This window comes from Anopheles stephensi, chromosome X (assembly GCF_013141755.1).
Source record: "Anopheles stephensi strain Indian chromosome X, UCI_ANSTEP_V1.0, whole genome shotgun sequence".
Lineage (NCBI taxonomy): Eukaryota > Metazoa > Arthropoda > Insecta > Diptera > Culicidae > Anopheles > Anopheles stephensi.
In genome coordinates this window covers 9148864-9175199 of record NC_050201.1, presented here as the reverse complement: position 1 = coordinate 9175199, position 26336 = coordinate 9148864, and the positions used below count along the sequence as shown (strand labels likewise).

Below are 26336 nucleotides of genomic sequence, written 5' to 3'. Positions count from 1 at the left end.
GTCCCGCGAAACAACAACGTTGATGTGGTTACCTCAAACAACAGCTTTACTCCATCTACCCATTCCAGATTACCGTTGACGGTGATTTCGCCACCAACCCAGTACAGCGATCTTGGCGTGTAGTCGATACTGTTGCGAATGTTTGACGTGATGAACCTAACACAAACACGGAAGTGTTTAGTTGGAAAAGCCTTCGCCTGACGGCGCCCTTGTGACACCTTACCTCTGCTCGTCCGTTGTTGAAATGGAAGCGAGCTGTGCCCCAATACCACGGCATATCTGCTGTGCCGTCGTCCAGTCCACGTCCGGGTACGAGATGATCAGGTAGCAGGAGTTGTTGTACGCCTTGAACCGTTCATCGTGACATTCGGACGTCACTGCGCAACCATGGATGCATGTATGTTGGAATAGCAATGTACATGTTACATCATCACCACGTCAGCGTTACGAAAATTGTGACAGAGCAGGACCTCGTCCAACAGGATCATATTTCGATAAACGACAGCTATGGTTTTCAAGTACGCCACTTGTTCGGTGCATATTGATTCCGAATGAGTCTAGCCCACGGCTGGCTATAATGATCTGCTGTTGTGTGGTCAGCGGAATTCGTCGAATGTCCGGCAAACGATACTCAAACTTAAAGCGCAAGTGTTTCAAACGAACTACTGAAACAACGTAACGAATAACGCGAATGACAACCACATCACATAATCGGACTTTGACTTTGATGCCGTAAAAAAAACAGCGAACTTCAAACCAAAAAGAATGCATGCAATCTAAGAATTGTTCGGTTTTAGCCATTCCTTGAGCGGTTTCAACAGCAGCAGCAGCAGAGCAGAGCAATGAACATAGTAAATCAAAAACCAAAACAACAGTTTTGTCGGATAAGGACAACGGTTACACACTACTGGAGCAAACCAACGGTAACAATCTGGAGCGGCAGCGGCAAACATGGAACGCAAAAGGATCTAACTTTGTACCCTGCCAACTTCGGTACCACTGTCAACTCCTAGCCCTACTGAGCGGAATGCTACCTACGTCAACACCATACCACACAAATAATTAAAAAAAAATCCAAAATCACGCGAGCAAATGATTGCAAATTTTTGCCTTCAAACAACGGAAACAGAGCACCAAACGAAAAAAAAAATGAACCAAACGCACACACACATCACAAGATCAAGTTCCTTATCCTGTTTGAACAAAAAAAAAACCGATAAGACACACTACCGGAAGCTGCCAAAAATTCGACTGCTTTGGGCCACCCGGACATTACACCCTGTGTGTGAGTGTATTTCTTCGGGGGAATGTCAATCCCGAATTTGAGCATTTGTCGAATCCCAATCAGATGCCAATGCGAAACAGGCAATCGCAGTTCGGTGTGAACTTGTACAGGGCGAGGCATTGAAAACAAATAGGGCATCACAGCGCGCAAACTAATGAATATGAGGTAAGGCAAGCGGGTCTTATAGCTATAGATATATGTATTAAGATTGGCTGATGTAAGATTTTGTAAGAAAAGAATGTCAATTCAATCAATTCTGGGAACTATATAAGAGAGCTTAGGTAGTTTCAGGCAGAAAACTGTTGGTGAACAGGTTTGCACTTACCAGGTGCCCTCGGCCTTCCTAAGCATTTGAATATAGGTATTTCAGTTTATGTATGTCACAGCACGGTATATCTTTATGCGCCGTCTTTAGGCAAACGCTAGCTTCTACGTGTTCTAGGGTCTGACTTGTTTTCGAGGGGGGGGTATATTTGGCTGTTGTAAAGCATTGCACATCTGCTATCAGAAAACGATAAATGATAATTGGGCGAACGGTTCAACCTCCAGGAAACACTACCTACTAATGGCTGCCATGAGGAACGTAAATTTGAAACCGATTTCATGTCTGACAGTTCTTACTGAGCTACCGAACCGAAAACTGCTATTCAAAACGTAAAACAAAAACCAATTCTTAGCTGTGTTTAGGGTGAATGTAAATAGGGACGGAGAAAAAAGAAACGTAAGCATTTCACTAGTCCTAGGCTCTCTAAACGAAAGTTTGGTCAAGTATTGAAGCTACTGCCAGAGTGACGTAGTAGTAAGTGGGCCTAGAATGGGAGGATTCGCTAGACGAAAAACTCACTATCGATATTGAACGATACGCTACGGAAGCTTGGGCTCACCCGTACCATTCACTTACCATTTTCCATCGAGATCCGTGCCTTGTAGCCTCCGAAGTTGTTCGAATAGTCCGACACAAAGCGCAAGCCAAGCGATGGGCCCGTCGTTACGTAGCGCAGCAGCTTCAGCTTCGAGCTCCAATCGCCACAGATTTTTCGCGGCACACTGCCCAGGCTAAGCTCCGGCAGTGGTAGACTGCTCGTGTACCGTGCATCGCTCGGCTGCAGCACGATGCTTGGTACGTTGAAGTTGATATTGCTTCGGTTGTCTGTATCGCCGGTAACGTCACCGGCACCAGTCCGTGGCGAACTCGTGCCAGCTTTGGTGCTTTTTCGCCGATGCTGTACATTGTAGCGGCTGCTGTGGCGTGAGTTGCGAAACCGGAACAGGACCGTGCTGGAAAAGTCTTTCGCCGACTTGGATGGTTCGTACGGACCGGTCACGTCCGGTTCGACCAGCTGCAGATAATCGTAGGAGCAGCTGTGAAGATAAGCAGACAAGCGTTTGAGTGAGGTTTGACGGGGGGGGAGCATTCGAAGCTGTACTGACAGTGGTTCGTTCTCCAGTACCATCTCCTCAAAGTCCAGCACCACACGATAGCCGGGAGGAGCCTGTATCAGCGTGTAGCAGTCGACACTGTCGGGATATTGCTGGGGAAAACCCGGACTCCAGATCGTTGCCTTCGATCGTTCCGCGCTGAGTGTGACGGTTACGTTGCATTCCGACTCGTTCCAAAGTCGCTCAGGAAGCTCTGAGGGTGTACAAAAGCAGTAGGATGATGTTACCGATCCGACCCAAGGATCATGTAGCTGCATTACCTTCATCCATCATTCGCTCGCACAGGAAGTAGTTGCGGGCATCACAGTTTCGATCGTTCCACATGTACGACAGTGTTAGCGGACTCACGGTCGGTGCGGTTTGCCCACTGCCGGACACGATCTGAAAGTGGCGACGAATTTCGACACAGTCCTGCCCACTTAGCCCATCATCATTCGGTTGCCGGTTGTAGTTTTCCTGGTGCGCCCAGCCGGGAAACCAATCTGCGTGAACGAAGGTGAGAGAAGTGGCAGATTAGCATTACAGCCCGGTTAACAGTAAACGTGTGTTGCAACGCCACGTACTTGAGTAGGTGAAGGCGTACTTGTCGTTCCACCTAAAGTCACCCTCCACGATAAGATCGGACGCACCAATCCAGTACGCATTGTCATCTTTGTAAGCCGGACTAGCGGTGGAATCGGAAAGAGGAGAGCGAAACTGTCACAAAACCCGGTGAGTCGCTTTCGGTAGAGACATCGCTTACCTGTTGAAGAGCAGTTGATCGGTTAGTTGCTGGTCCTCGCTCGAGCGTATTGACATTAGATGGCCACCGAGCCGGTTACATTCGGCCTCCGCCTCCTGCCACGACAGCCGCCGCTCGATGGATGAAATGCAGAACTGAGTGGTTGCTATCCAACCAAAGGCACAACGTGAAGTAATGGATTCAATCGGGTTCGCCCTGTACTCGAACAGCAGTGTCGTCGTGCCGTTCTCACGCAATCCAGTGGCTGCGGGCAACGATGCCGATGATGCAGATGATGCCATCAGTGGATCAATCGAGTCGCGACTATCATCGATCAGTGGTTGGTGCAGTTTGCTAACCTTCACCACTATACTGTTACCACTGGACGTTAAGGTGTAGCGGGTCGACTCCATACTGCCGTTAATACACGCCGCCCACCGATGTTCCGCATCTTCAAACACCTCCACCAGCATACCGTTTGCGGAGGAGCAACGGATCGGTGCTAGAAACTGTTGATTGCCAGTGTCCAGCACGAACGTATCCAGCTCTATCGGTACGTGCCGCACATCGGGCGTCACAGTAGTGTCGTTACTTGGGCGGCTACCCTGCTGTCGCCATTCATTCGTCCACAGCTGTAACGCTATCCTATAGCCGTACGGTAGATGGATGCGAAAGTAGCAGTCGAGCGATGCATCGCCGGGCCGCAACTGAACCGTCCCGTTCTGTTCCCGCAGCGTCATGTTGTAGCAGTAATCGACCAGTCTATATTGCAAGCTAAACAGTGGTGAGTTGTGCAGCCACAGGGTGGTGTTGTGATGTGATTGAAAGTGAAACGCCCGCTCCGATGCAGGCAGCTCCTCCAGTTTGCCGCAGAGTGATATGGTTTGATGACCACCACGAGCTCTCGATTGCTCGTCGTCGTGACTGTTGAAGTGAGTGTTCCCACCGGCAGTATCGCCAGTGTCACCGCCCGCCTCCTGTTGTTGGCCTGGGTCGGGCATAAACCGAAGAAAGCCTCCACCCCGGCACGGTGTATTGAGTCGCGTCAGCTGAACTAGTAAACCGGGTAGTTCGTCTGGTTGGGCGGTTGGACGTGATGGAAAGGTTAGGGTACAGTCCTGATACCCCGACGGGAGATTATTCGATGCGATCCTGCCTTGCGGTTGCCTGAGATATAAGCTACACTCTGCAAAAACGAAAGCGAAACGTGAGACGAATGGTCCTTAACTAATATTGAAGACCTGCAGGTGTTTACCTCGTAAAAGCACCATTGTGTAGATCAATTCGTAGATCACGTAGCTAGTCATTGTACGATATAATATTCTGAAAGAACAAACCCCAAAATCCAACACATCAATCGGATAAAACCAAAGCGAAAACATCGGACAAGATCCTGGCGACCTTACCTAAAGTAAATAGTTTTACTCTGATGCTCGACACCTCCAATCGAACTACTGCTGCTGCTGCTGGAGCTATTAAAAACTGCTCCATACGCTTGTGTCCCCGGAACGGACCAGTTGATGGTCGCCTGCTCCTCTAGCATACCGTCATGCTTCCAAACGTGGCGCGGGCATCGTTTACCTGTCCGTCTTGCGTTTAGTGGCCGCTTGAGGCGCATCGCAGCGTCCTCGAACTCGAGTGAGTTCTCGTCCAGAGTGCGCTCGTCATCGTCGTCATCATAGGACCGTGTGGAGTCATGGTCACTGTCCACATCGAAATAGGAAGGAAACGGTTCCCCGAATATAACGCGCTGTTTGTGGTGCTGTTGTTGCTGCTGCTGCTGTGTCGCGTACGCATGATGAAGCCAGTCCATTTCCATGTCATCGATCCAGGTACTGCGGGGTATACTATCGACATCTCCCACTGTCTGCCTGTACCCACTACCCTGGTTATCCATGCCGCGGGTAGTAAACTGGCCAATGGGACGTGCCGTCGATGCGTCGTAGCTGTACGGATCACCGACTAGAGATTCGATGTAAAAATCTCTAATTTGTGTATCCGGTGACCTTCTTGCTTGCACTGTAAACGGGGAAAAAATATTTATTGCTTCCCGATAATGGATATTGCTTCCTGAAGAAATCGCAACCGTGACAGGTGCCCCTACCTCGGTAAACAATTGTCGGCACAATTCCGGTACGCGTTTCCAGCAGATCGTGCGTGACGTCGATGTAAAAGTTTGTGTCCTCCTCTTCCGGGCTTCGGCGCACCGGTACTACGTGCTCGGATGACTTCAAATGCTCGACGATGCCGGAACCGCACGGATTCGCCGAATGGCGTCGCAGTTCTTCACCCGGGCCCGCCATCTTGGTCCCGGAGCTGTGGTTTGGACGTACGTAGAATGTCGGCAAACCATCCTGCTCCCGAACCTCCTCCTCCCGTGCTTCCTCCCGGACAGCTTCCTCCTCCGCCTCTGCCTCCTCCTCTTCCTCCTCCTCCTCCTCCTCCATCGCATCCTCTTCCTCCTCTTCCTCCTCTTCTTTTTCTTCGGCGGTGCTCATACCATCGCGCTCCAGGTAATCGCCCAAGCTTTCCCTCGGCACCAGCAACCGCTCCAGGCTGAGCGGGTTCGGATCGTCGGGCGGAAGCGGTGCGTTCGCCTGACCGGTATCCTTCGTCAGGACCAGTATCGGGTTGTGGTCGTTGGCGGCCGGCTGCTCGTCGTGTACGGACTCGCTGAGCAGCTGCATGCCCGGGTAGGCGCCATCGGGGCTGACGGCGTTGGCAGCCAGCAGTGGCCTTGCGCCCAGCACGGGCCCGCGTACGAACAGCAGCAGTAGCACCACAATCGCCGACGCTACTCCTCTTACAACTACGCGCTTCATTTTCCTTCTCACACTATTGGCACTACCAGCGATACCGAGGTGCAGCACATACTTCGGCCCTGCTGCACTGGCACCGACAACCGGAACGGACCACGGAACCTAAATAAGACCTCTGCAAAAACACACACCGACGGAACGGAACACACGAAAAATAATAGCTACACTACAATCTACGGAGAACGCCACGTGGGTCACATGCGTCAATCCGTTCTACTACTGTAACACACACACACACACTCTCTTTCTCTTGGGATATTTGGTGGACACAGTGCACTATCACAGCACAGCACGCCGCAAGCTTATATTATGAAATTCCAAGAAAGGTTGCAGTGCAGAACTTCTCTTCCCCAACAAACAAACAAAAACTGCAGATCCTTCCTGTCGTTAGCTAGTCCTCCGACACCGACAAAAAAAAATGGAACCTAGAATGGCGTGATTGTGACGTAGACTTCACACGGCCGGAGTTCACTTAACACTTAAGCAGGGCGCATTCATTACCCCTTTTCGGTAGCTCCACACCGAAGGTCCGAAGCTCAGAACTGACCAACACAAACAATCAAGTTCTTGATGCTGGAGGCTTTCTCATGCTCGCCGCGCTCTACTATATGCTCAAACACCGTCCAACGAACGCATTACCATTTTATGATGTTGTTCCACTTCCTCGGGGGGTTTTCTTTTTTGCTTGCAGGTCCACACTGGCTACAAACTTCCGGAAGCACACACGCGTTCAGTATTTGGGCACAACACACCGTTTGCATTCTATCGATTTTATGGGTTGCTTTTTTGTGTGTGGAGAGAGGTAGCAGCGATTACCAACGCTCCGGTGTGACTCCGGTATATTGTAATGAGCACGATGGTGAGGCTAGGTTACACAGGGCTCCCATAGCTCGGGATGGCTAGGATGCCCTGCTGCATTATATCACAGTTCGGGGAAGGACAATTCTAGCTGCTTCTTTCTGTAACCGCCAGCGGTTCTTGCTTTCCTCCACAGACTCGTTTCTTTTTTTTTACCTCAACCCTGGTAATGGCGAAAGTTGGCGAGACTTCCAGAAGTCCTACTGTACTTGCCATGTAAACAAGCGAGCCATACTCCACGTAAGTAGTTCACCCAACAACAAACAAAACAGTCCAGATTTCCTCCGGTTTTTCCTTATCCTTTACTGTGGCGTACGTATGTCTGTGTGCGCGGGTGAGTGTCTCGGTGATGTTATATAGCATCACCGGAGAGGATCAGCTCAACAACCTCCAACGTTAATGATTAATCAACAGGCAATCAGCACACATTCGTCCGTCACGCACGTCTCACTTTCTGCAAATTATTACACAAACACACATACACACACACACACACAAACACAGCGAACTGCACATCCTTGGATGTCCTCCGTCGCGTAAATACACCACATGTAGGGCACGTCCTTGATGGTGCTGCCCGCTGCGCTTATCAACCACCTGCTCCATTAGCCCGTTGTGTCACAAATGTGTCACAAACGACCTGTTTTGAATGCCCGTCCGGGCGGTGCACATATGCATCGCTACTGTACTGTCCTACCTTCGTGACCTAGGCTTCTCCGTCACCAACTCCGTTTCTTTGTTACACTGACATGGTTCGGGTTTCCGAGACTCGGAGGGGGATCACTCGCCAGACCAGACGCGGACCGACTCGCATAGGTACACATGTGCACACAGGTACATTCGCGGGTTTTGAGGGCTACCCCATTATCTGTTACATCTTCGATGAGGTTATGCTTTTAGAGGGAGACGAAAAAAATCGATAGTCAATTAACGTATGCCCTGGAACCCTGGGCTGCCCTCGGTCACAGCCACGGAGCCGGAGTTTTGCTATTTGACGGATGGCGGAATGCGATGCGACCACCAGCGAGAGAGCCACACTGCTGTGAGACACTCCAGTGTCTGCCAATCCTGACTCGCTGCTGCTTGTTTTGGTTTGTTGGTGAGGGTTTGGTGTGTTTAGTTTGCTTGCAGAGGAGATACTCGTCCCCGAAGAAGGATGCTATGTTTCCTTGTTCCTCCGTACTCCGGATTTTCCGCTTCTCCACTACTACTTCTACCAGCCAGCACGGAACCGTTCCGTTACTTCACACGCATCGCTACTACTCTACCGTTTCACAACGTTATGCTAGGTTGCTTTGTTGTATCATCCCTTTGGAACGCTTCTCCTTCGCCCTTTGTGCGGGGTAGCTAGGCATCGTCACTGCACGACAGATACTCTCAGACTGAAGGAAGGAGAAGTCTCTACCGTTTCCCGTGTGTGTGTTTTCGTCCCGATAGCATTAGTCCTCCGCTCGCACGCTCGCACGTTCGCTCTCTGCCCAAGAGCCTGCCCAAGAGCCATTCGTGGCATGATAAAGTGAGCGACCGAGCGTACGAGAGCTCCGGCGACGAGCACGTCAAATGTCAAGTGCTTATAATTTACGTAACTTTCACTACACCCCTTACACCACACCATCGGGTGAGATGTATGTCCAACCCCTCCCCGGGGGTCGACGGGAACGAACGTTCCTTCGGGCGAAGTCTTGCGGACAGGCGTGCGTACAAAGGACCAACGCGTCCGGGGGCGACATTGGAACAGAGCGCGGTTCCTAAAGTTTTGCGAGAGCAGAAACCTAAACCACAGGAAACGGAAATGGGGTGAGGTGGGGGGGAGGGGGTTTGTGGGGAATACGCGCAACCTGACCTCCGCCGTCTAGCGGGTCAGTAAAGTGAGTGAGAGAGAGAGAGAGAAAGGGAAAAAAGAGATTTGCATGCGAACCGTGCCTGTGTGTCAGCTTAACGTGTCAGCCCAACTGATATACACACTGGCTGCAGGTTGAAGTTCTTTAACTTCGACTTTTAACAGATTTGAAAGAGACATTATAATACTACACTGTCTGGAACATCCTAAGCACATAAGCGAATGACTTCGAATGTTTCGAATGTTTCCGTTAGTCAAGTTCTACAAGAAGCGGTCACATGCTTAGGATGTTTTATGAAGATTCGTGACTTCCGTGACTCGCATTAGTGTTGTGTATATCAAACCACATATTGTTTTAAACAAGGGGACACTCGTCTAATAACCTGACAAAACTGTCTACCTGTTTGAAGTAGTTCAACATTTAACCTTTGCTTAGCTATACTCAGTACCGGATCAAGTCCCTTGTAGGTCCTAAGCAAAATGAGACTTGGAGGCCCTTACCATATCGCATCTGCTGACTACACCAGAGTCAGAGGCTAAGAGATGACATTAGAGGAGGCTCCTTATGGAGTTCAGGAATTTGGGTCCTTTAAATGATTGAGACTCCCAGAACCGCTAGCTTTATTACCAACTTTGCAATATATTGCGAAACATCGGTCTTCTTCTTATTTGGAACTTCGAGGGGTTCGAACCAACCAATTCTGACCTCTTTGCCTTAATTCTGACATAACCGACTGGTTGACTTAGTCCGTAACTGGAGGCCTGTAATCGACGCGACCACTGAACGACTCTGAATCTTCGTCTTCGTTTAATTCAGTACTACATCCTCCAGAGATCTCACGGCAGAACCGGGGCTCAAATCCCATCCGGACTGGCGTGATCTAAGAGAACGCTAAACCAAGCAGAGGAAGAAGAGGAAAGAGGTCTCGGCATACCATATCTGGCCTATTTGACTTAATTTTACCCGTAACTGGAAGTAGGGATAATTGCCGAGTGCAGACCATCTTACTACTTACTTAACAGCCGCTACACTATGCCGCTCGCAGTCTAGTGCTGTCGTCTGCCAATCTTACTACACTACCGGCTGGATCGTCCGGTGTCATGCTCATGACAAAACCAGCACACAGATAGATCTCCATTGTCGTCCTGCCACATATACGGGGCCAAACATTCTTCTGAGAATCTACCTCTCCAAAGTGGTTAAGAGGGTTTGGTGCCAGTTTTGAACAGCGTCCACGTCTCAGAGGCGTAGCGGGACTATCAATGTGCTATACAGTCCAACATGACTCAAGATAGGTAAAGGTTTGGACCTTGAAATCTTATTTGGCTCTACATCCTTGAGAGGTCTTGGTCTATGAATTCTGGTCTGCTTAGATTGATTTTCCCCGTAGTGAGGACTGACTGTGTGAGTTCTATAAGTCTACTAAGCCAGAAATGGCAGGCATGCCCGGGGAAGTCCAACAAGGAGAACTTCCCGTTTCTGAAGGAACAATTCTGTAACTGGATCGGTGCCACTGTTGACTCGTCCGACTCGGGGAGTTGTAATGACTGTTGGTGAATTAACGTGTTGTAGACGAATTATTTAAAGTCAACAGATACACATTTATTTTTCAATATTCTGGACGCGGTCGAGAGCTCCTACGCATCCGGCTGAGCGTGCTTCGATATGGCCCCCCCAATGCAACCGAGCTTACCCTCTACTCCTCGTCCTGATACTGCCATATCTTGATCTCCCCATCATCGCTGGCCGTTAGCAAAACGCCTGGCGTCACCGGATGCCACGCCACCTTGTTCGCATCCTGGCTGTGTGCTTCGATCTTCACCACCAGCTCGAACGTTGGTTCGTTCGGGTCGGAATCGCTCGCCTCCTTAAACACCCGTACCGAATCGTCCCCGCAAGCCGTTGCCAGCAGACCGGTCCGTTTGCACCAATCGATATCGTACACGCTGCGCCCGTGAAACCCGGCCAGTGTGCACACACACTTCCACACCGTACCCTTCTCCGGGCACGGTATGCCGAGCGCGTTGTCCGGTCCGTACTGTTGCCAGATTTTAACCGTTTTGTCCTCGCTGCACGAAGCCAACCGTTTGCCGGTGCCGTCGAACGATATGCTCCACACGGTGGAGGTGTGCGATTCCATCGGTTCGAGCATTTCCCACTCGTTGTCGGCCGTATCCTGCCGGTACATGCGTATCGTGTTGTCGTAGCTGGCCGATGCCAGGATGTCCTCGTGCGGATGCCAGCACACCTTCTTCACGTCCTGCGTGTGCCCGTTCAGTACCGCCACACACTCGTACTCGTCCTCCTGGTCCGGCGCACTGTGTATCTCCCAGATCCAGACCGATTTGTCGCGGCTGCACGTCGCCAGCATACCGCCCGACCTTGACCAGGTCACGCTTTTCACCTCATTGTCGTGACCCTCCAGTGTGGCGTTACACTCGAACTCACCTACAAAAACACGGCCGGGCGGTAGTGAGTAAGCTAGCTCATGTACAGCCGCAAAACAAGAAAACGACCTACCAGACTTTTTATCCCAAACGGCCACCGTCGTATCGAAGCTGGCCGAGGCAAGATAGTGACCGCAGCAGGACCACGCCACATCCCGTATGGTGCGCGTATGCCCATCGGTCAGAACCGTCTGTGCAATCCACCGGTCCTCATCGTTCTTTATCCACACGCGTATCGTTTTGTCCTCGCCGCAGGAAGCGAACATCGTACCGCTCGGATGCCAGGATGCACTCCAGACACGGCCCATATGTCCGGTAAGCGTTTGCAGCAGCTTCATCTTTTCCATTGCGACTGAGCAATACAGCTGTAACCGGGTTCAAATCTAACCCTAAAACCCCGAAGCAGAAAATAGCACTGAATTAAAGCAAACCCGGCTCTACCTTACTCACGAGTTCCGTTTCGTATCTTGTTGATGGTACGGAACGATATGTAAATATTGATTGCACCGTTTGACAGCTGACCCGTTGCGAAGTGTCAGCACGCCTGTCAAACTTTGTGCAAGTGAATGTTTTTGTTTTTTTCCTACCCTTGATTTTATACTGGTATAACTGGTATAAAGGGCTCAACGATGGCGGGCTGGACGAGGCAAAACATTTGAAAATTTGAATTCTGTTTTCAAAACTACCGTTACATTTATAAATGGCGTCGTATTTTTTGTACTGCATTTGAAAGCATGCTAATTTTTCAATCAAAATAGAATAATAATCCAAGAAAATGGCCTTCAATTATTTTCTTTTATTAAGTAGAAAAGGCCTGGGCGTGTGACTCTCTCAATGAGGGTCAACATCGTGAACCCCAGATCCTGGATGTCCTTGAAGCCGTCAGTTATTGGAGTACAGGTGGTTTGTTCCAGTCTCTGTTGCTTTGGAGGTCTGGTTCCAGTAATGGCGTATCTAATTGTGTGTGAAGAAGGCAACGTCTTCAGGACTCTGGCGGTTATCTCGTTGAAGGGACCTCATATAAGGGACCATAAATAAGAGTCCTCTCGTATGGGGCTTGGTTTTATGAGGAATCTCACCGAAACGAGCCCGGTGTAACAGTCGTGTCTAGAGCAATGGAAAATGAAATGTCCTGACACATCATGCACATGAGCTGGCAGAAGGGCAAGAGGCTGTGTGCCAGTGCCTATCTCCATTAAGATGGGTAGAGGTTGGAGGCACGCTGAACATCAATAGGTTTAACAAACACATCAGAGAGATTCCCACGATCTAAGACATCACAGAGTAAGCCATTTTGAGGCCACCATGACCGCGTAGATCGTTGGGCTAAGAAGAAGAAGAATTATACGTGGATAGAGCAGAGTAGCACTGTCGATGCTACAGTTGAAGACCCCTATGAAGTGACTGTGCTTTAGACGCTTGTCACGAACGGGATGCCTAAGCATAAGCCACCTAGTCCTATATGCATTCTGCGTTGTTTGAACTTCAGCAGCACTAGAAGCAAGAGCAGTTTGCATACTTCTTGACCAACGGGACAAGGGAACATTACAGTGTCTTTACTGACATTGGGTCCCGAACCTCACGCGACCAAACCGAACATTCGGCTACATCTCAAGACATCTTGAGCAAGTCGTTAAGCGAAGAAGAAGAAGAAGCAAGCCTTAGGTGGCACAGAAGATCCCAAATCTGCTAACAGAGGTTCACGAGGCCTACGGCGAGGACCATTTCCCTTAGTACTGTTAGGTTTTTACTGACTCAAACCTTCATGAGACTTCATCAATGATTTGCAGGTTGCCAGCTGAGGTGCATCTTCAGTCACGAAAGGTATAGACGTTTTATCTCCCGAGGGAATCATTTCGGTGACGAGGTGTGGTTACTGTGGTCTGACGTCTAAACTTCAAAATTACTACTGGATCTAGAAAGAGCTTCCTCTTCCTCTTCCAGCTCTTCCAGCATCCAACGGTGATTTATGGCCTTCAGCAATAGCTCGCTCCTTCATAGGAGTGCTAAAAAAGTCAGAGATATCGCTAATGGGACGACTCCTCCACCTGACTTTTAATTGTGAGCACCTACATCGGACACGGACTGTCAGCACTGAACCAACCACTCTCCTTCTGCTGACTTGAGGACCTACATGGTTCGGAATCATTCGTACGAAAACGTTAACGTCCTCTCAGCTGCGTAGTTTAAATGCGGTATCTAGACAATCGTTCAGGTCGTATTCCTAGTTTCAACGAGTTCAGGGCGACCCATGGGTGCTACGAGTCCGAGTCAACCCCTAGGTGCAGCAAAGCATACGCGAGTCCAGCCCGTATGTTCGGAATCTGAGTTCAAGTAGTTCGGTCTAATGCATAGGTCGCTGCACCCACGGGTCGAACTCGATTCCTATAAGAACAAACTCGACTCCAGATCGATTCTAAAAAGGCATACGACCTACATTAATATGAAGATGTTTTCTGTGCGAATTGAACGCCACACATCCATTCCTCGATAACATTTACTGACTGCCCGATGTATAGTGCGCTCCAGATCCGTGGGATGTTCCACTCCTCGACTGTCGCGATTCGGATTATTAGGAGTGTCCTCCAGCTCCAAAAGATTAGTTAAGTTAGGCCGCTTCCTCTTAATTTTGGAGTCGACCTGTGGTGAGATACCGAGGTGCAAAGACTTCAATTCAAAGCAGTCTTTGAGAATCTTCTTCTTCTTCCTTGGCACAATCAACTTCGATAGGTCTCTCTGCCTGCCCCATTTCTGGCTTTCTGTGACTTTATTTTACCCGTAACAAGGTAGTCCAGTCCGGTAGTCAAAAGCCTTGCGTAAGAGAAGGCGCGGTTTGGATGGGATTTGAACCCCGGTTCTGCCGTGTGAAGACCGGCGCTACTGTCACCTCGGCCACCGGACCGCCTTGCAGTCTCGGAGAATAATTGAACATAAAAACCTCCGGAGACACCACTAGACCTGGTAGCCAAGCCGTTCAGAGAGACTCTACGGTACATGCAAGAAAAGTCTATTCCTTGGGTGAGTGGAGTCCCTCTAAAGAACTTTGTCTGGTCGATCTGCGTTTAACAAAAAGACTTGACGAATGTTTAATTCAACTCCAATTTTGTTCGACGAAAGCTTCTTGGAATATTTATTTTGTCTGCTTTCACATACACCATAGCGAGCAAAAAAGAAGGCCGTGTACATGTAAAAGTTTATACTAAAATATCTCGATATAAATATAACTAGCTTCTCCACGGTACCGCTTTTTAGCACACGGAAGCACTTATTGATATGTCATTACTACGCGTACGTTCAGTGCAGATTGGTCCTAGCAAGCTACTACTAGTGAACACCCAGTGCTGATTGTCTGCAGTTTCTTCAGGCACATCGATTACATGGCACATTCGTCAGGGTTTGGCCACCCCTACTAGCTACATCTATCACGCGGCCGAACAGTAACACATTCGAAGGCACAAGCACAAGTTGAGTAAGTTCGAGCACAGCGCGTTTACGGTACGTGAAACAGTTGCTGATGCTGTTGCTGTTGCTGTTGCGCTAGGGTTGAGATGCAGTTAACACACTCGGTCGGCTGTGGTGCTGTCGGTTTGATACCAAAGATCGACAGGATCAGCTTCTTGAGCGCTGCACGAAAATCCTTCAAATGGTACGCGTACAGCAACGGGTTCAGTGCCGAGTTGAGATGCGAGAGCGTTATGACGAACAGCATGACGGGTGCGTGTATGTGACACTGGGGACAGAACGCCACTATACAGTTGATGGTGTGGAGCGGCATCCAGCAGATCATGAAGAACAGCACAATGATGGACAGGTTCTGGGTTGCCTTTACCTCACGGTTCTGGGCGGCACGCAGCACGCGCAACATCGTACCATTGTAGTTGTCCTTCTTCGTGCGACGTTTGCTCGACTGGGGCCCACCATCGTCCACACTCGCCAGGGTAGAGGAAAACTGTCGACTGTCGATAGAATTGACCGACAGGATCTGTTTGCGCTGTTTGGGTGAAGGAGAGAAGAGATTGATAGAGCGCCGGCGTGCAGGACACATGGGGCTCTCGCTGACCTTACCTGTCTAACGATAACGCGATAGATATGGATGTAGAACGCCAGCAGCAGTACGGCGGGTATGATAATCGTGACGAGATACAGAAACACCAGATAGTCGTAGTTCATCACCTTCACAAACAGGCACGCCTCTTCGGCCGGTTCCTCGTGCCATCCGAACAGCGGCAGAAACCCAATTATTGAACCAACCAGCCAGCACATACTGATAATGTCTGGAAGTAGCACCGGCAACGCCAGATTAAAGTCCGTATTCCTCCCCCAAAACCTTCACAACCTAACTTACACAGTGTCGTCTTAGTGCGCATGTTGCGTGAGTAGGCGAGCGGATGCAAGATCGCCCAGTACCGATCGATCGACACCGCCACCAGACAGAAGATGGAGATCGTGCACAGCACCACCAGCAGTGAGATGGTGAACAGACAGGCGTGCAGATTCCGTGGCAAACCGATCGAAGCCAGTATCGCAAACGGGATGCCTAAGGTGCCGACCAGCAGATCGGCTGACGCTAGCGATACGATGTAGAAGTTGGTACGCCTCCGTAAGCGGCGCTCCGTTTTGAACGCCACAATCACCAGCGTATTGCCGAAGATGGCCATCAGGGCGACGGTCGCTTCCAGCAGTGCGTACGGCAGGTTAAGGCTCGACTCGGACTCGTCCGGTTCATCGTCAGGCAGTGGCGTGGACTCATTCCGCCAACCGCCGCCACTGTCTGACTGATTCGCCCGGAGGCGACAGGTTTCATTCGACAGTGCGGACATTAGACTCATCGGCACTTTCCTGATGGACGTTAGCAGTGTCTCTAAGATGATGATCTGAGATGATCGTACCTGATGGCGTAACACTCGATCAACCGGGAAGATTTTAAAACCAGGCTCATCAAGGCGTAAGGGACGCTCACGCGAGCAGCACCAGTCCTGTGTAGACGATGTTCACCATGCTCAATCTACGCGTGAGCCTTATCGCCTATACATATGTATTTACGCGAACTTCATCTATGGGAATCACTGGTGGACGCACCGTCTTTTTTTTAAAAAAATAGGGATTCTACCGACACGCGCACGCACCAGCGCCTTGCCAGTTGCCGAAACTGACTCACCACTCACTTGGGCTCGCACACAACGCACGCTGCGGCCAGTACGTACTGTGGCGGACACGCACCTGTGCGTTGTTTCTCCCGCTCGGGATGGTTTGCAAATGCGCACACTCTCGGAAAAAATGCTCGCTTTTGAGGTTTGTGGCCATGCCAAAACAAGAAAAAAAAGGGGCAGAACCGTGTAGAGTGCTGCAACCATCGCTGCCGCCATCACGAGCGCCAGGCTGATTAAGCGAAAGGTGTATATTTACCCAATCTACACCGGACCTACAGGGGTTTGGTTTATCGCGTCGAAAGGTAATTACTCTCCCGGGCTTTTTTTCCTTCGCCACCTAACCCCCCCAGCCAAACGTCCGGAAGTGTCGCACCATTAGTACCATTTAGCAATTCACCATAATCATTCCACCCACCCCCCTTTAATCGCCGAGGGACTCAAGATGGCGGACGGTTCCCGTGTGTGTGTGCGTGTGTGCGTGTTTGCTAGTGCGAGGGCTCTAACCCGAAGAGAGCCTAGGGGCAGGCGCGGGAACGGGGAAGGATGAATTAATTTTTCCTACGGTGTTTATTTCCCCCCCCCTGCCAGTGTGAAGGAAAATATGGTACAGCGCATGCCGCTGTACTCGTTCCCCACCACCGTGACAGCACCAACTTCCCAGCACCACCATCGGAAAAGCCCACCGAAAACGGCACACTCAGGGCTCTCCGGCCCAAAAAGTTTCCCGATGTATCTCACGCCAAATATCTCTTGCAAAATCTATTCTCCACACTTTGACAATTTTCCACAATGATTCCACGAAGGGGGGGGGGAGTAGACTCTTTTTTTTCCTCGTTGGTTGGTCCTTCCGTTCCAACTCTCCCGCTCGCTCGGTCTCTCCGCTCATTCTTCCTTTGACTCACGCTCGCTCGCGGACCCGGTGCGGAGAGCGAGACTCGTTGCGCTCAGGCGTTGTATCTCAGGCCAGTAACAGTCCTTTAAACTGTTGCCAGTTAGTTTGCGAGCAATAGTACTAAAGATACTGTTTTACACGCTGGTACTACTTCCTGTCTGCCTTCCGCACACGCACAAAAAAAAGCGGACTACCCCGGATCGTGGTAGTGGTTATCCACAACGGGGGGGACGGGTGTAGGACGAGATATCTGTACATTGGGGTTTTTGTTTTCCGCAGTACTGGAACGTCCGCCGACTGGACGTTCAAAAGAAAAAGCTGAAGCTGAAGACCAAACCTATCCGGACAGCGTTGGTGAAGGTGTCCGGGAATGTAAAGCGCAGTTTCTGGTGGTGTGGTGTGCACTTGCTTACTACAGTCAGCAGCAGCAGCAGCAGCAGGCTGCTTTCGGTGAGATGTAATAGACACGCTCTCGCAGTGAAGGTTTGGCAGGTCCCTTCCCCAGCGTAGTTGCGTAGGACCACCGCAACGCCAAAAGAAACCCACCCGCGTACGAAATCGATCAGTGGTGCAAAACGAGCTCGAGTGTCAGCAAGATTTTTCCGCCCGTTGTTGTCCCACAACAACAACAAAAAAAAAGCCCCCCCCCCCCAACACGGGAAGGCTCGGCCGTAACCAGTATTTCTTGTGTGAGGACAAACAACCCGAAGAAGCAGAAGACAAAAAAATCTAACCACAAAAAAGAGAGCATCTCGGACTCGGCGCATGTGTGTGTGTGTGTGGTGTTTTGTGATGTGAGTGTGCAATATTGCCTGATTACGGGGTGAACCGTGTTCTGCGGTGCTACGGGAAAATGTCCGTGCACAAAGATGGTGGCGAAAGTGCTATGGCGCGCACCATGTTCGCCTGATCCACGGGAATGACCCCGTGCAACGCGAACCTGCCGTACCGTTTTGTGACGTGGTGTAACGGGATGCAGTGTACCGAGTAGTACCGTTTGCTCCGTACTCCGACAGTGTTGGTCCTGCCGAGCGGTGTGAAGTGAACAGTGAACCCTGGCAGCAAACGTTTCACCTTCGTGTGTGCTTCAAACAATCAAACATCAGTACGCCATATCATCCGCGCGCTCCCTACGGCACAATCAATAAATAAACCCCCGAGCGAGGCAACGTTTCCTGCAGCAGAAGAAGGAAAACTCTTCGGGGGGTTTTTGTTTTTTTCTTCTTCTTCGTTCGTGGTCGAATGTGTTCCTGCTCCGGACTGAAGCCTATCGATGACAGGCAGGGCAAGAGTAATGGATCTCTAGTGGTGGTCGAGTATGGTGTAGGCGCGAGTGCGCAACGTACATTCCCGTGGTGCAAAGAAAAAAAACCCCCCCGTATGCAAAACGGACCGAGCGATGTAAGACACACGGCGATAAGCAAGTAAGTATTGAAGCCTGGGACCGGGAAAACAGTGAGGGACCTTCTGCATGTGCCTTACCTTACCGGACCCCAATCCTGCTTTTGCGTCACCCGTAACAACGCCATTTCAATTTCGCACAGAAAGTGTTGCGGAAAACATATTGCCAGGTGGTTTTGAACGACCGAAAGGATTATTACGTCCACCAAAGTCCACCGTTGAGGATGTTCCAGTTTTCCGACAAACTCTCTCTCACACACACACGCATCCAGACACACGTATAGCCCACTAATGGTTGTGTTGGATGCAGAATTTGGATACCCGTCCGTGGCGCGCTTTAATCCGCTTTTCCATATGAAAAATTATTAGCCTGCAGAAAAGATGGCTACTTAGGAAAACCTCCAACTCACGGCAGTGTTGAGCAGGGAATGGATGTTTCGCGTTTTTTTTTTTTTTAATACTGCTTTTTGTTGCTTAGAGCCGAAGTTTGGTGAGCTACCGGATAGCTACTTTTGGTCGGGATGTCGGGAGCGGAGAGCGCAATATAGAACATGTTTGGAGGATTTTACCTACACACTCACACACACACACGTTGGCAGAGGTTTCTATATCGAGAATCCACAAAACTGAGCTAGATAAGTTGGTAAAATTGTTGCCGTACGCGAAGATCTCGATATACAGATATTGAAGGCGTCCATAAGGACTCCCCAAAATGAACGTACGCAAACTAGTGATGCTGATGAGGTTGCTGGTTCAACTTTCACCAACATAAACAAAGATTGAATTGAAGTACTATGGCTACTGCTTGTTTGCTTTCGATTGCTCCACCGCCGATGGTGGCACGCAGCGCAGAAAAATAACATATCCAGGTCGGTGCTCTCGGTTTACTGTTTGGAACCTCGACAGAATAAATAAATAAACAGACCGCGCTCGCGTGAACGGATCCATCCGTACGCCTATAGATTTCCGCTTCCGCTTCCACCCCCTTTTCCCACCTTCCTGATGTCGGCCTGCTCCCTATCCGCCCCCTGATACTTGGGAACGAAATGGTTCAACCGTGATGTTTGTTTGTTTTGTTTTTTTTTTTGGTTTTTGCTTTCCAGGATAATTGGTGCTCGAATTTTGTTTGTAACCAATCTTGGCCCCATCCATCCCGTAGGACGCGTCCGGGAAGATCCTTACACGCCGCGTACAGCATTGCGATGGGCTATTTATAGATCCAGACCTATCCACCCAAAGAAGCGCCCGGTAGAGAAGCGTTACCTCTATAAATAAGGCATCAAGAGACGGAACGGTCCACAACTGCACCAAGACAGCAGTGACAGCCATTTGGAAAGGATAAGGAAAGCGGGTCGAACAATTATGCCATGGTACTGCTGCAGCGCGCTAAGCCACTAAAAATGATACAGCTCTACTTCACAGGTAAGTGTTTACCCGCTTTTTCTTCCGGCTGTGTTATGACGTTTTGCAGTCTTACGTGGGCTCGCTCTCGCCAGCGAGTCCCCCCCCCCCCCCCCATCTCGCAGCACTAGTGCCGCAATTACCGTGGTACATCCAATAATAACCTGCAATCCTCTTTTACCGCCTGCAATTTGTGTGCGTGCGCGTGTGTGTGTGTCTGCTGTTTCGTTTGCAGTACTGTTTTTCCTGCTGTCATCGGCACTGTGCGCCGACTGGAGTGCCAGCTGTCCGGTGAACTGTAGCTGCAAGTGGTCGAACGGCAAAAAGTCCGCCATCTGCAATGGGGCCGACTTTACCGCGGTACCGTCGAACCTGTCGACCGAGATACAGGTGCTGGTGCTGAACGACAACAACATCCCGTACCTTAACCGGGAAGAGTTTACATCGCTCGGGCTGGTAAACCTGCAGAAGATACATCTGAAACATTCGCACGTGAAATATCTGCACCGGGAGGCGTTCAAGAACCTCAAGATACTGGTCGAGGTGGATCTGAGCGAGAACGAAATCGAAACGCTCGACAAGCAAACGTTCGCCGGTAACAATCGGTTGCGCATCATCAACCTGTACGACAATCCGATCAAGATGCTGGTGGCGGAACAGTTCCCGGTGCTGCCGTACCTGCGCAACATCGACCTGCACGGCTGCCAGCTGCGGTACGTGGCGGAAACCGCCTTCTCCAATCTGGACTTGCTCGAGTTTCTCGACCTATCGAAGAACCGGCTCGAAAGCTTACCGCACCACGTGTTCAACCACATGAAGAACCTGAAGACGTTAATACTGGAGGAGAACTGGTGGAACTGTGACTGCCATTTGCGGGACTTTCGCAACTGGTACCTGAACAGCTCGCTGAACCGGCGCAGCCTCATCTGTCAGCGACCGTTCGCGCTGAAGGGCCTGTCGTGGGAGTATCTCGAGACGGAGCAGTTCGGGTGTATGCCGATGGTGGAGATCTTTCGGGATGAGTACGAGATCGAGGATCTGGGCACGAACATCACGTACAAGTGTATGGTGTCGGGCGACCCGGAACCGAACGTCCGGTGGGACGTGAACGGGAAGGACGTCGATCAGGACAATGCGATCATCGAGACGGAGCGGCACGTAGCGTTCGACGGGAGCGTTACGATCTGGAGCAATCTCACGATACTGAATGTGACGAACAACGATTCCGGCTTTTACACCTGCACCGCACTGAACCGGATCGGGCTAGCGAGTAAAAACTTTAGCCTCGTACTGCCGGAGGTGGTCGAGCGGGTGATCATAAAGACGCCGGAAACGTTCTGGTACTTCGGCTTGATATTGGGCATCTTTGGCACCATCTTCGGGCTGCTGTCACTGTCGGTGGTGGTGTGTCTGGTGAAGCGGAAGCTGAGGATGCGCCGCCGGCGGAAAACGATCAAGAACAGTGTGAGCTTCAACGATCAGGAGAAGAAGCTGCTAGATCTGAGCATCACCACGAACGAGCGGCAGGAGTTTAGTGCGAGCGATGTGGTGACGCCCTCCACCAAGACCGACTCGACGATTGCGATGGAACCGGTGCAGATAACGATCGAGTCGATTGCGACCTCGAAGCGGGAGGAGTATCCGCTGAATGTTGGCGTGTTTCCACCACCGCCCGAATTCTGCACCCAGATGATATCGAACCCGACGATCAGCAACATCTACATCTCCGTCTCGGTAACGCAGGATCCGCTCGAAGGTGCGGAGGTGAACATGTACCCCGACCTGCTCAACATCCCGAACCGCCACCAGAAGGGACCGCCAAAGATATCGCCCGTGAGCGTTACGTCCTACGCAACGTTACCACGCAAAACGGCTACGGTGGGCGGTGGTCCCCGGTGTTCCATCACGTCCGGCCATAGTTCCGGGTCGAGCTCGAGCGGTACCACCGTCACGCAGCTGCTGGCCGGTGGTAAAGCGAGCGGTGGTGTTGTTGGAGCACCACCCTCGACCGGTTCACCACTGTCCTGCACGCCAAGCTTGCTCGCGACGGAAATCCCACTGACGGAAGGCATTGTCAATTACGCGACCACCTCCCTGCGCGATGACTCCGGGTGCGAGATGTCTGCGTCGCCGGTGCCGTCCATGTGTGCCGAATGCAGCAAGGTGATGAAAGCGACCAGCAGCACATCGACGTTCGCCGCCACGTCCAAGTATGGCGGTGCGTCGCGTACACTGTCCGGCGTCGGCGGTGATCTGGCGACGATGGCGGGCAGCATCAAGTGCGAGAAACCGCTCGCCTGCCTGAAGTACGACAATATGGGGCGCCGGTATACGGCCAGCGGCAACTCGACGCTCTCGCTGCCGGACGAGCTCAAGTCGTCGGCCGGACCGCCGGGCACGTTCGTCATCAAGCAGCAGGAGATCGAAACCATCGTCGAGCAGGACGACCATGCCGCGCTGGACGATGCGACCCGGCTGGACGAGCAGCTCGAATCGTCCGCCTCCTCCTCCTCGGCAACGGCGGTACCGGGTGCGATGGGACCAGCGGCATTGGCGGGACCGCTTACCGACGACGGTGGGCAGGAGGCGGCCCAGCGGGGTCTGTACGTCGTGGGTAATGATTTCGTTTCGCTGTAGTCGTCGTCGTCCCCGGCCAGGCCAACCCTATCAAGCGTCGGTATCCCGGCGGCCGTCGGCAGGGTACGCCGCACCGAGCAACCAATCCAAACCATCGAACTTAAATTGTACAAACGTATTTATCCCTCTTCCTTCCTACCACCTCACTATCCGAACCCGACTAGCACCTACCCAGAAACTCACCTCTATTAGCTGTACACACTGTTGCAGCAACAGTAATGAAGGAAGCTAATAGTAACGCTCACACATACACACACACAAACTCACTCGTATATCCTTCGCTTCAGCGCCTAGACTCCGACCCCGAGTACGCAAACTTCAAAGCATGATAGTAGCGTGCAACAACCTACACACACACACACACAGAGACGTGCAAAGTCGACATTTACGGCAGCGATGTACCGGAACGTCTCGGAACCCATTTACCCGTAATTATGACATTTTTTTTTGTCGACCACTGGTTAACAGAAACGAGGTAAGGTTGTAGTAAGCGCCGTATCCGTAGGTAATTCTATCCTTAGCGGGGTGTGAGTAACTTTTTCAAGCGACCTGAACCATCGGTGAGTCACTGGTAGTGATGGGCATTTCGTTCCGAACCTACTAGTTCGAAGTTCGAGGGTAGGTTTTTTTTGCACCTACATTTTGTGGTTCATTGAGAAGGTTACCTATCAATTATTTATTTCCCATGCTCACAGTAATCTCAATAACCAAACCGGGACGCTGATAGAAGCCACGAAAGTGTTAACGATTGTTAAAAAAAATTCGAAAGTGTTAACGATTGGTAGATGCTTCAATTGTCATAATTTTCAGTTTCCAATTAAGTAGGTTCAAAGAACCTATTACGTTCCGTTCCGTTCCAAATTTCGTACTGTTTCCAAAAATAGAATATTCCCAACACCAATCACTCAAGGAATCAGAAGTAAAACAAATGCGCCCGAATGTATGCAATCTCCCTGGTTGTTCAGACAATGCAGTAACGCTTCACCGTTACGCGCGTCCAAGCGGTTGCTTGTTGTTTACTCTGTCGCTGTCGTGCGAGCCTCTGCCCGACATCATACCAATCTAGTGTGAAAACACCCGGGTTTTTTTTAACCTTCTCATGTTCCCGATGCCCCGCTGTGGTCAATCACGTTTGCTTGGTTGGTTAGCTCCGTTTTGCGTACCTCGGTATGGGTTTGCTTCGCAAAAGAACAATTCTTTTTTCAGCACACCTGTCAACAGTGACTCACACAGTTAGCTCCAAAATCAGTAGCTTTATACTACTACTACACACACCCACACACAGATACACGTTAATACAAATATTAGTTGGAAAGAGGGGGGGCCGTCGCTTTTAATTCATATCATACACCACAACTGTCCATACCGCGCCTGGAGCCTGGCTGAGATGGGCATCAAACAAAAACAAAAAAAACAATGGACTGTGGACATCGTTCCAACGCAAGGACCGACTGCGACTCCAACTCAGTAGATCAAATGCAGCAACAACAACAAAAAATCTGACAGATGACAGACCGCCAAGCCAAAACAAAAAACTGAGGGTCTTCCAAAATAGCGCCCTATTGAAGCACTTAAACAACCGAGACCCCCGCTCTATTTAACTGCTGCAACGAACAGCTGTACCGTACAGCGACCGTAAATAGTTCGCTCCCTTAGTGGATACATACATATAGTTTAGTTATCGAACGATGTGTGCGCACGTGTGTGTGTGTTGGTAAATTTTTTTGTGGGCCAAATCGCTTGATTGCACCTATCACTTAGTACGGATGTTTGCGCAAACAGTTGTAAAGCAAGGGTTTACGTTGGCTCCGTAACGAATCTAGCACTAGTTTCCGTTTCCTACTTACTAAACCTGCAGACTATTTAGATGTTTTGGTTTTCCATGTTCCATTTTAAGCAAACAAGCAAACAAAAACCTTTCATCCCAAATCGTGGGGTTATCATGTATATCATATATATGCTGAAAATAGTGATGAGCAGTGAACAACGGCAAACCAAAAAAAAAAAAATACTAAAAACAAGGAAAGAAATGCACCCGTATGCATAAACTGCAAAAGACGTTACGAGACGTTATAACTCTCTAATCTCTGTAACACTACATAAAACTCACACACACACACACCGACACACGCAAACGAGAAAGAAGAAAAGTAACTAGAGAAAAAAAAGTTTGAGCAAAAACAACAATACTAATACAAAAACCCAAAATCAAACAAAAAAAAACACCCACACAATGTAACTCCGAACTACGCAAAATGTAATATAAAATCTGGTTCGATTTGGGAGCAAATTAAAAAAAAAAACCCCAAAAACGAGGAAAGGCCGTTTCTTTCCTTCTCACACCTCCCCCCGCATAAAGAAGCGTTATATAGTATCAGTTGTGAATAATGGATAATGGTAACCAGTTAAGATGTGTTAAATGTGTAAAGAGATGGGAAATGTAAAACATTTCCATGGGAGAGGGGGGGGGGGGGGGGTTGGGAAACAAAACCTGGCTGAGGAACGTATTTAAACGAAGACAACCAAAAAAAAAAAAACACTAAACACACGACAGCAGCGGTATATAAAATGATAAGCTTATTAAAATGACTTTCAGTTGAAGCGATATTGCGTTGAACCTATTACAATTACAGTAGATCGCAAGTAATTCTAGATCATGAGAAAAGAAAGAAAAAAAACAACCGAGCGATACAGACACACAGTCAGAACAAAACGCTGATACTTCTGAATAAAAAAAAAATCAATCAAATCTAGTTAGAGAACAAATGAAACAATTTTAGCGTACAATTAGTAGTATATGCATATTGACGATAGAGAGAAAGAGAAAGAGAGAGACCGAGAAAAGTAAAGAAAAAGGGTAATAAAACACACACACAGAGACAAAAACCACTAAATCAACGTCGGGAGCAGAAAGAGTAGAAAGAGCAGCAGATTATAAAACCCAAAAGAGCAAAAAAAGGAAAAAAAAGCTGGTGAAAACATGAAAATAACTCATACCATTAGTTCAGCCAAGGAAGGTTTTTTTGTTAATAAGGTAAAACAGGAACGGAATAATTTTTCGCGTGTATAGAAATGGACCGTTTTTAGTGGGATGAGATGAGAACACTAAGCGAGACAGCAGCAGCAGGAGAGAAGAACCACTACTAACTTACTTAGTTACTACCCCTTGTTCAACGATGCGCTCTACACGCACTATCACATACACACAGGCGATCCGGATGCGATATACTAAGAGTCTGGTTGCGATTGTATTGGTTGTTTTTTTTTTGTATTTTGCTGAGCATTTGTATAGATTTATTTTGCTGTGGTTACCTGCCCTTTTTGTTTTTGTTTTAAGGATTGCAAGTTGATAGTAGCCCAGAGTTGCCATATAGTAAATGTTTGAGTCAGCCTGTTAGTTCTGAGACATTCCTTGACTAAATTTGTTCCTCACTATTTCGCCTA

The 26336-nt window shown here is 49.7% G+C and overlaps 4 protein-coding genes across 21 annotated transcripts in view; 1 reads left to right on the top strand and 3 right to left on the bottom strand.

Moving 5' to 3' along the window:
• The window catches only part of LOC118505883, a 29605-nt gene extending 21099 nt beyond the window's left edge, over positions 1–8506 (bottom strand). For 12 of the 16 annotated variants that reach the window (XR_004905465.1, XR_004905471.1, XM_036042330.1 and 9 more), the window contains exons 1-11: positions 8392–8506; positions 5551–6380; positions 4853–5465; positions 4702–4769; positions 3468–4632; positions 3289–3389; positions 2986–3207; positions 2717–2918; positions 2187–2647; positions 224–377; positions 33–156 (exon numbers count right to left, since the gene is read on the bottom strand). Coding sequence is in view for 14 of the 16 variants with exons in the window: in XM_036042330.1 (XP_035898223.1) it covers positions 33–156; positions 224–377; positions 2187–2647; positions 2717–2918; positions 2986–3207; positions 3289–3389; positions 3468–4632; positions 4702–4769; positions 4853–5465; positions 5551–6268 (3828 nt within the window). In the remaining 2 variants the exon portion in view is untranslated. The other 4 variants (XM_036042342.1, XM_036042358.1, XM_036042350.1 and 1 more) reach the window with 4 other exon arrangements.
• A 2035-nt stretch (positions 8507–10541) lies between these two features.
• On the bottom strand, positions 10542–11933 carry LOC118517499 (probable cytosolic iron-sulfur protein assembly protein Ciao1). The gene is made up of 2 exons (XM_036063710.1): positions 11485–11933; positions 10542–11412 (listed from the first exon to the last, which is right to left on the bottom strand). Exons 1-2 carry the CDS (start codon positions 11756–11758, stop codon positions 10661–10663), a joined length of 1026 nt encoding a protein of 341 aa, XP_035919603.1. The 5' UTR covers positions 11759–11933; the 3' UTR covers positions 10542–10660.
• A 2581-nt stretch (positions 11934–14514) lies between these two features.
• On the bottom strand, positions 14515–16666 carry LOC118517471 (adenosine receptor A2b). The gene is made up of 3 exons (XM_036063643.1): positions 15757–16666; positions 15477–15685; positions 14515–15402 (listed from the first exon to the last, which is right to left on the bottom strand). The coding sequence occupies exons 1-3, from the start codon at positions 16238–16240 to the stop codon at positions 14902–14904; spliced, it is 1194 nt and encodes a 397-aa protein (XP_035919536.1). The 5' UTR covers positions 16241–16666; the 3' UTR covers positions 14515–14901.
• Positions 16667–16736: 70 nt separating this feature from the next.
• On the top strand, positions 16737–25632 carry LOC118517466. 3 transcript variants are annotated; one of them, XM_036063638.1, is made up of 4 exons: positions 16737–16863; positions 17733–18877; positions 19958–20276; positions 20491–25632. In XM_036063638.1, exons 3-4 carry the CDS (start codon positions 20222–20224, stop codon positions 22890–22892), a joined length of 2457 nt encoding a protein of 818 aa, XP_035919531.1. In that variant the 5' UTR covers positions 16737–16863; positions 17733–18877; positions 19958–20221; the 3' UTR covers positions 22893–25632. The 3 variants fall into 3 exon arrangements, with proteins under 3 accessions (XP_035919531.1, XP_035919532.1, XP_035919530.1); XM_036063639.1 differs by lacking the exon at positions 16737–16863 and having other exon boundaries at positions 17072–18877; positions 20014–20276; XM_036063637.1 differs by lacking the exon at positions 16737–16863 and having other exon boundaries at positions 17072–18877.
• The last annotated feature ends 704 nt before the right edge of the window (positions 25633–26336 follow it).

Excerpts from the sequence above, each read along its gene's own strand:
- LOC118517499 (XM_036063710.1), bottom strand. The coding sequence starts at position 11,758 with ATGGAAAAGATGAAGCTGCTGCAAACGCTTACCGGACATATGGGCCGT. Across the intron at positions 11,413-11,484 it reads CGTTTGGGATAAAAAGTCTG|GTGAGTTCGAGTGTAACGCC; the intron begins GTAGGTCGTTTT and ends GTGTTTTTGTAG.
- LOC118517466 (XM_036063638.1), top strand. The coding sequence starts at position 20,222 with ATGGTACTGCTGCAGCGCGCTAAGCCACTAAAAATGATACAGCTCTAC. Across the intron at positions 20,277-20,490 it reads GATACAGCTCTACTTCACAG|TACTGTTTTTCCTGCTGTCA; the intron begins GTAAGTGTTTAC and ends TTTCGTTTGCAG.
- LOC118517471 (XM_036063643.1), bottom strand. The coding sequence starts at position 16,240 with ATGAGTCTAATGTCCGCACTGTCGAATGAAACCTGTCGCCTCCGGGCG. Across the intron at positions 15,686-15,756 it reads GCGCACTAAGACGACACTGT|ACATTATCAGTATGTGCTGG; the intron begins GTAAGTTAGGTT and ends TGCTACTTCCAG. Across the intron at positions 15,403-15,476 it reads ATCGCGTTATCGTTAGACAG|CGCAAACAGATCCTGTCGGT; the intron begins GTAAGGTCAGCG and ends TCACCCAAACAG.